This window comes from Typopeltis vanoorti, chromosome 9 (genome assembly GCF_054136105.1).
Source record: "Typopeltis vanoorti isolate ZY-2024b chromosome 9, IOZ_Tvanoo_1.0, whole genome shotgun sequence".
Classification (NCBI taxonomy): Eukaryota; Metazoa; Arthropoda; class Arachnida; order Uropygi; family Thelyphonidae; genus Typopeltis; species Typopeltis vanoorti.
In genome coordinates, this window is record NC_143557.1 from 79,112,857 (window position 1) to 79,121,878 (window position 9,022).

A 9,022-nucleotide genomic window follows, 5' to 3' on the forward strand; every position below is an offset into this window, starting at 1 on the left:
ACTTTGACTGGGAAGCCTCCGGACTCTTTACTGACAGGTTCAGGCCTGTGCACTAATTGGCAGCCAGCGTGCAGTACTACCATTTTAACTGATGTACTCTCAAAATGCAGGAGGTTATGGGTCTCAAAGTATGTCTGTCATGGCCTTGAAGAGCATCACCCACACTGCACGGAGAAGAGAGGAGGGAGAACATAAACTGGAATACCTATTCTGTAGACCAAACATGTCATTTGCCACTTCATACCTTCAATAAGCTTGGTGGTGGTATTTCACTGGGTGATGAAGAATATCTACCACCTAATGTCTAGTTGGCATTTCCTTCAACTAGGAAAGTATCCTTTTGCAGCAGGAAAAATGCTTGCTGCAAATGCCAGAATCCCTTTTGTGGAAATGGGTCATACCATGGGAAGGCAGGGTTGACTTGACACAGAGAGGCTATATATATATTGCTCATCCCTTCCCATTATAGGCCCCAGTTTGTCTGCTAAGACATTTCTGATCATTCCACCTGGATCTTGGTCTCCTGCCACTTGGCATCATCAACAACAACAGCAACAACCATGGGTTCAACGCCCGTAGGTGTCTGATGCCATCTTGATAAGATTCTTCCACTGCATTCTATTTTGTGCAAGATGACTCAGTTCGTGTATAGAGTTTCCACACCATTTGATGATGTCATCGTCCTATTCTCTGTTTGATGTTCCTCTTTTGTTCTTTCCTTCAATCATTCGAAAGAGCAATGTTTTTAATTTTCTCTCATCGTTCATTTGACAGATATGGCCAAATGGATGTAGTTTCCTTTTGATTATTTTCTGTATCAGGTTTTCTTTTGGTTGTATTCATCTATAGATGTCCTCATTGAAGTGTTATAGAAAGATCCTCAAGATCTTTCTATAACACTTCCTCTCGAATGCTAATATCCTCCTTTCAGATTCTCTCAGGAGTACCCAGGCCTCACATCCATAGAGCATGCTGCTGAAGATACAGGTTTCCACAATGTGCATCTTTATAGCTCGGATCTTCCATATTTTGTCCATGGCTTTTAAGACAGCTGTTGCTCTGGCTATTCTAATTTTTACCTCTTTTTTGGGGTCCAAGTCATGCATCATGTGGCATCCAAGATATGCGAAGTGTTCAACATTTTGCAGTTGAAGTAACTTCTGCTGTCCAAATATCATTGTTTTAGTTTTTTCAAAATTGACATTTAGTCCATATCTTTTTCTTTCTGTAAATGATTGGAATGCCTTGCAACTGTGCACGAAAAAAACCTGCCTCTCACTCCCCTACTCACACTTTATACGGTTTTCAGGGATGACCTCCGGTTCTCCCCTGATCTACCGGTAATGCAGAAAATCCCGATATGGTTATCGATACAAATGCAATATGTCAAAAAATATCTGGACTGCAGCTCATTTCTGTATTTATTCTGTAATTATTATACATTATTATATATATTATTCATTATATTTATTCTGTAATTATTATACAGGACTTCAACTATGGGAACACAGACTGGAGGAAACACTCTCTCAACCCAGGATTTTAGAGTACTGAATCTAGCAAGAGCATAAGCAGATTTAACCATAATATAGCTAACTTGGTATAACTGGTATAAAATAGTATAACTGATGATGAGTAGGAGACTGATGAGGAGTAGTGACTCTTCCCATAATGCATAGCATTATACATGTCCATAAGAATATGTGCTTTGCATTATGGGATACTAAGGCAAGTGATGTGAAGTCATTAACCTCTATATACAAGTACAAAAACTTTGAACAACAAAAATCAAGTGAGAGGTCTTTCTTTATAATCCCTCCACATTGTGGAGGGATTATAAAGAAAAAGGTGATTAGCATTCCCATGAGCAGGGTCGTCGCCAGATTAGATCGTGCCCTGAGTCAAACAATTAAATATCGCCCCTGATGGATTATAAGACAAAAATATAAGAAAATCTCCAATTGGTGTTTTGTTTTTATTACAAGAGAAACATTAATGCAAAATGATTACATAATAATATTAATTAAATGTTTGCTCTACAGGGATATCGCACAATAAAACTGTTTATAAGCTCTTTTAAATTTAAATTATAAGCTATGTCCATCTCTATTGATATAGTTGCTAGACAACCAATCTTTCTTGGGTTATTGCTGTTCGCAAATAATTTTTAATCAGTTTAAGCTTTGAAAAACTTCTTTCTGCACTTGCTGTGCTAACAAGTAGTGATGCTGCCTGCCACAATATGGCTGAACGAGCGCCCTTATTAAGCCGTGCCGTGCCGTGAGGCAGGCTACCTCTATGCTACACCCTGTTGACGGTACTGCCCATGAGCAATACAAAAGGCAGGCAAGAAGGGCAGCTAGTATGGTTAAAAGAACTAAATCAGATTATGAGAAAATTAAGTGGGCCAAAGAAAATCCTTTAAAGAGTTTTTTGCTATGTAGTAAATAAGAGGAAGAATGATTATAGAAAGATAATGTTAATCAGCGCTGATGGTAGGAAAGTGACAAAAGCAGAAATAGTTGAGATACTAAATGATCATTTTGCAAAAGTGTGTCATTCAGGTGGGAGATACTACTATTGCTGAGATGACAGAGACACACGAGACTAGAGGTAGATGAACTGCAGGTGTTCAGCATATTGAGAATTATTAATGTGAATAGCAGTGGGATTGGATGGCATGTCAGCCTGTGTATCATGAGAATGCACTGAATGGGAGGGCAGTACCTCTGACTAAGCTGTTAAGTTTTGGCTCTGGCAAGGTTTCAAGGAAATGGAAATTTGTAAAATAGTTCCATTACATAAAGGAGGCTCCAAGCAGAAGTACATATTGGAAAAGTTGGTTAAAGGTAAAATTCATGAATGGGTGAATAGGAATACAATACTCCATGGTGGGTAGCATGGCTTTAAAAGGTAGGTCCTGCCTTAGTAATGTACTCTCATTTTATAATCTTAATCTTATTTTTATTCGATAAATTTAATCTTAATTTTATTCATTTCCAATTATCTGATATCTATCATAAAGCCAATTACCAATCCAATAACACTAACCTGATATTTAAGCTCATATGTTGCAACTTAAATATCAGCTTATCATGTGACATCCTGTCAAATACCTTTGCAAAATCCAGTATCTTATTAATGTCAATTAAAATAGGGCAGATGACAGCAATTCAGGAACCCCACTTCAGGCCTCTAATAAGCAGAATGGTTATACTACACTATGCAATGAAAAGCTATTTTCAAGTTAATAATATGGATTTTTCAAAATCTTGTGCAGTGGGATTTAAATCCACAGCCTTTAATAGGTGTCGAAATGCTGATTTTATCCATTCACTCTCCGTCCCTCCCCAAGGACATTAAATGAGTTAAAATCGCAATAAAAATATTTCATAAAAAATTAAAAATAGCAAAATACTGAAATAAACATTTTGTGATCATGTGAAATTTAACTTTATGCTGAATGTGCTAAATTAAATTAGTCAAACAAGGATATGTCAAAAGAAAATAACTGGACAATGCAGATAAGCTTTCTCTTTTCAGCCAGCTCCTAAATACTGTCTTATATTTAAAATGAGAAGGTGGAGGCAAAGAGAAATAGATCTGTTTTCTAGTCTGTATAACTGTGGAGGAAAACATCCTTATGTTTCTCTCAACAGTTGGGAATGTTTAAAAGGTATAATTATTCACCTTCTGAGCCCATATAATAGAGATATTCATGAGGGTAATGTTATCTGTAAGAATCAACATCGATTTGTTAAGGGGCTCTTGCTTTAGAAATATGATTGCCTTTTATAATAAAGTGACAAGAGCAGTTGATGAGGGAAAGGCATATACTGCCTTTTTTTTTTTTTTTGGATTTTGCAAAGGCATTTGACAGGGTGCCACACGATAAGCTGATACTTAAGTTGAAGCACATGGGTTTAGATGTCGGGTTAGTCAACTGGATTCAGGATTGGCTGTCTGATCAGTATCAGAGAGTTGTGTATGGTGGGGCAGTTTCAAAGAGGCAGAAGGTTACAAGTGGGGTACCACAGGGCTCGGTACTGGGACCTGTATTGTTTAACCTTCATATCAATGACATTGTCAATGGATTTCAAGGGGATATTCAGTTGTTTACAGATGATGTGAAGCTGGGAAGGGTTATTAGTAATAGTGCAGATGTGGCAGCCCTGCAAGAGGATTTGAATAAACTAGACAGATGGGCAAATGAATGGGGGTCACTAAGATGAAAAGCCAAACGGCTATTTTTCTGGTGAGGTTGATCAGTTAAGGGGATAAAAATCCCTTATTGTTTTTTCAGCCAATAAGCGAAACTAAGATCGAAAACTATCGTCGGCATGAAATGTTCAGATCGTAGTTTTCGATCTTAGTTTCGCTTACTGGCTGAAAAAACAATAAGGGATTTTTATCCCCTTAACTGAATGGGGTCAGTTTAATGTAAAGCAAAATGTAAAGTCTTGAAGTTTGGGATACATCGATGGGCGGCTGCATACTTGATTGGAGGAGCTGTACTAGAGGAAGTAGGGGGGGGGGAGACAAGAGATCTGGGGATGATGATTGATAGAAAACTGAAATTCAGGGAGCATATTGCAAAGGTGGTGAAGGTAACCCAGAGGATTGCTGGAAAACTGAGAAGGAAGCTGACCTGCAGAGATAAAAGAGTTATGTTATCATTCCATTGTATAAGACCCTGATCAGACCACACTTAGACTATTGTTCTCAAATTTGGTCCCCAGGATTTGAAGGAGATAAGTTAATTATGGAAAGGGTACAGAGGCAGATAACAAAGATGGTTTCAGAACTGTACAATGTTAGTTATGAGGATTGGCTGAGGGAATGTGGACTGCAGAGTTTGGTGGATAGAAGACAGAGAGGTTATATGATTGAGACTTTTAAACTGTGGAGAGGTAGTTACAGGGTTGACACTGGGGAGTTCTTTCACTTGGTGGAATAGCAGGAAGGAGCGATGACAAGGGGCCATCACTGGAAGTTATGAAAGGAAACTGAGCAAGAGGGTGAGGAGTGATTTCTTTGCATGGAGTGTGGTTGAACCATGGAATGCATTGACTGATTGAGTAGTGAGAGCAAGAATGGTCAATAAGTTCAAGTAGTGGTGTGATAGACTTTGTGTTTCCTAGGAAGGACCTCCCACGATGAGTCTCTTGACTCCAGAGGCCTGAACAACAATAATAATAATAATTTATAATAAATTTAGTTTAATCCTTTATCCAAGTGTGAGCAAACAAAGTTTGCGCCTGAAAGTATCTTCAGGACTGGGGTAAGGTGGTACAACACCAGGTAACTCGTTGCAAAGGTGGAGCAAGCTACCAACACTCCTGTCTCAGTATTTCCTATAATGCAAAACACATCTCCTTGCAGATATGTCTAATGTTATGCATTAAGGGAAGGGCCACTACCCAGACTAGTTTCGACCTTTATTGAGGTCTCTTCAGTGGGAGCCAGGCCCAAGTTGAGATACCAGGCAGAAGCATTAGCAGGTCATCTCTACCTATAGGGGTTGCAAAATGGTTTCCACCCTTTTTTAATAAATTACTCTGGATTTAGAGAAAGATGTTGAAAGTTTATTTTTCACTTGGTTAGAGTATAATAAATTTAGTTTAATCCTTTATCCAAGTGTGAGCAAACAAAATTTGCACCTGAAAGTATCTTCAGGACTGGGGTAAGGTCTTGCTCCACCTTTGCAACGAGTTACCCTGGTGTTGTACCACCTTACCCCAGTCCTGAAGATACTTTCAGGCGCAAACTTTGTTTGCTCACACTTGGATAAAGGATTAAACTAAATTTATTATACTCTAACCAAGTGAAAAATAAACTTTCAACATCTATCTCTAAATCCAGAGTAATTTATTAAAAAAGGGTGGCACACCATTTGGCAACCCCTATAGGTAGAGATGACCTGCTAATGCTTCTGCCTGGTATCTCAACTTGGGCCTGGCTCCCACTGAAGAGACCTCAATAAAGGTTGAAACTAGTCTGGGTAGTGGCCCTTCCCTTAATCATAACATTAGACATATCTGCAAGGAGATGTGTTTTGCATTATAGGAGATACTGAGACAGGAGTGTTGGTAGCTTGATCCACCTTTACAATGAGTTACCCTGGTGTTGTACTACCTTACCCCAGTCCTGAAGATACTTTCAGGCGCAAACTTTGTTTGCTCACACTTGGATAAAGGATTAAACTAAATTTATTATACTCTAACCAAGTAAAAAATAAACTTTCAACATAATAATAATTTATAAATGCATTAATTAAATATAATTTTTCCCCCTAAATATCAACCTTATAAGTGGTTGCAAAACCTATAGTACATCATTACCATGGGTCTGCTATGGATTAGATAATTTTGGAATCCTGTTTTATAAACTAAACCTGATAGTGGCCTCACATAGACTATGAAATTCATCTATCACCTAATTTTTTTTTTATGTTGAACCCATTCATGTGTGTGTGTGTGTGTGTGTGTGTGTTAATGACATATTTAAGCAATGAAACTACAGTTTTCCACATCAAAGTGGTGTTAATTTTTTACCCCCCCCCATCCAGCAACATGTTCAAACGTTTGGCTGGCTACAGTGCTATATTATACATAAATAAAATGTGTATATACATAATTTATTTGTTTAAATATAAATCCTACTTGATTAAAAATAAATAAATAAATAAACAGACCTACAGTCTCTCGTGCATGATAATTAGCTTAGACTTAACGGTGTTAATGCATGATAGACTTAGTGTATCATGCATTAGCACTGTGAAGCAGACTAAGGTTACATAATTCATGAACCCTGCTCTATACACTAGATATGGTAATTTTTCAAACCACTTCAAGTTTCTAATAAATAAAGCAGTAATTGCATATTGGGTGATCAAAATCATCTACCACCTAAAGACATTCTTAATGTCTTTAGGAGGTAGATGATTTCAAGTAGTAGTAGTAGTAGATGATTAGGTGGTAGATACCACACTAGATTTTAGATCCACAGCCTGCAGGTTCAAGAGAGAGAGAGAGAGATTTTCCACTGAGCCAAACTAGTAGAGGATTTGTGAACTAATGCAAAATTTCTGATTCGATTCACTTAAGTTATTCTATCCATCTATAATTATTATTTTGTCTGTATATTTTTTCTTCAAAATGGATTGATTTACTAATTCGGTATCAATCAGATTATATTTTATGCAGTCACCATTTCTTCTTTTCTTATGATGAGTAGGTGTTTCTCACAAATTTGGCAAAGTGCTTTACCTTTTCTCACTGATTCCATGCATAACTTCTATTGCTCCCCCACAGAGTGTGTGGAGAGATGGAAAAAGATAGATAGAAGCTTAATGTGATATACCCTCCTGAAGTATTCTGTGCACTAATCAAATTTTCAATCTATCCTTTCTCAGCTCTACTCAGAAAGATGAGAGTTTCCATAATTGCGATGTATTTTTTTGTGAGATGCCTTTGTACTTTTCATTCCCACTATTCAATCCTCATCTTGACTGGGAAGGCCAGATCTCAACATTTATTTATCTGCTTATCTTCAAAAAAAAACAGCCAGAAAGGGAAAATCCTGTAATCACAAAATTCATAATATAAAATACTTACTTGAAAAAAAAAAAAAAAATGACAGTAAGTCTAAATTGGCTATTGCACAATACGTTTGGGCAACAAACGATCACTTTTAGGTACTTTTTTTCTTTCTTTTTTTTTTTTTTTTGGCACATACTACCTTTCATACAAAAATTTACTAACATGATATTTTCTATTAAAACATTCTAAAAAAAGCTATTTTCATTAACGCTTACACCTAATTAAAGTCTGGAGGATATTTTATATTAAAATAATGAACAATTTATTCATAGATAAATACCTTTAGATAGTTAGTAGAACAATATATTGAGGCTTTCTTTTTTGTTACACCTTTAATGGGTACGATTATAGTCAATCCAGTCTCATTTTCGGTCCACTCAACATCCTGTGAGCCAATAATAAGTGGCATTTTTTTTTTTTAATATAAGTTATTATACAGAGTCAATGGCGACAATTTATAGAGAGTAAATTGCAAGCCAATTATGCATCCTCACTAAATTATTTCATCCTTAAATGATATATCGGATAACACTAAAAGGGTTTTCTGATTTTAAGTAAAATCGTGGTCTCTTCTTTGATGCATTATTCCCTATAAATGTAATTCAGGAAGTCCTTAGTATTATAACAAAATGAAAACAAGAGTAGGTTATTTTTTAAAATAAGAGAGCGTCAGTTATACCGTATTTCATTAATTTTATAAATTGATTTCCTTTGTCTTCAGATTAATTTGGAGATATTTTTTCTTGTACACACATTTCAAACTTTTCAATCTTCTTTGATGCATTATTCCCTATAAATTAATTCAGGAAGTCCTTAGTATTATAACAAAATGAAAACAAGAGTAGGTTATTTTTAAAATAAGAGAGCGTCAGTTATACCGTATTTCATTAATTTTATAAATTGATTTCCTTTGTCTTCAGATTAATTTGGAGATATTTTTTCTTGTACACACATTTCAAACAATACGATGATCACCATAGCAACACATAGCCAAGTCCACAGTTTCCCATGACTTCAGGCGCTCAACGAGATAGATTATGGTTGACAACACTTTATTATAGCACAAAAGCGCTAAAACAAAAACTATATACATGCACACAACTAGAAAACAACATAGTTTGAATAACAAGGTTCAAAGTAGTCAGTTCTGGGACGGGGAGGAGACCCACTCTTACTAGGCGCGTTCATCAGATGGCGGATGAAGGAAACCCTAAAGGTGGGGTTTCCGTTCATACCGTCTTAACCTACTAAGCAACTAATGCAATGCCTCGGAGCGACAAGTTTAGAGGGCGGCAAAGACCGGAAAATTGTACCTCAATCTTGTAAACACCTTTATTTTTTGTTTTTAATTTTACATGTTTTCATGAATTCGAAAGCGGCAAAATAGTACCGGCAAATGGGTGATATATACCCAAACAACG

At 36.5% G+C, this 9,022-nt stretch overlaps 1 protein-coding gene across 2 annotated transcripts in view; it reads right to left on the bottom strand.

Annotated features, from left to right (window-relative positions):
- The window catches only part of Dnaaf4 (Dynein axonemal assembly factor 4), a 139,472-nt gene extending 130,998 nt beyond the window's left edge, over window positions 1–8,474 (bottom strand). For both annotated transcript variants that reach the window (XM_090397908.1, XM_090397907.1), the window contains exon 1: window positions 7,882–8,474. In XM_090397908.1, the coding sequence (XP_090254034.1) occupies window positions 7,882–8,010 (129 nt within the window). In that variant the 5' untranslated portion in view covers window positions 8,011–8,474. The remainder of the gene's footprint in view (window positions 1–7,881) is intronic.
- Window positions 8,475–9,022: the final 548 nt, after the last annotated feature.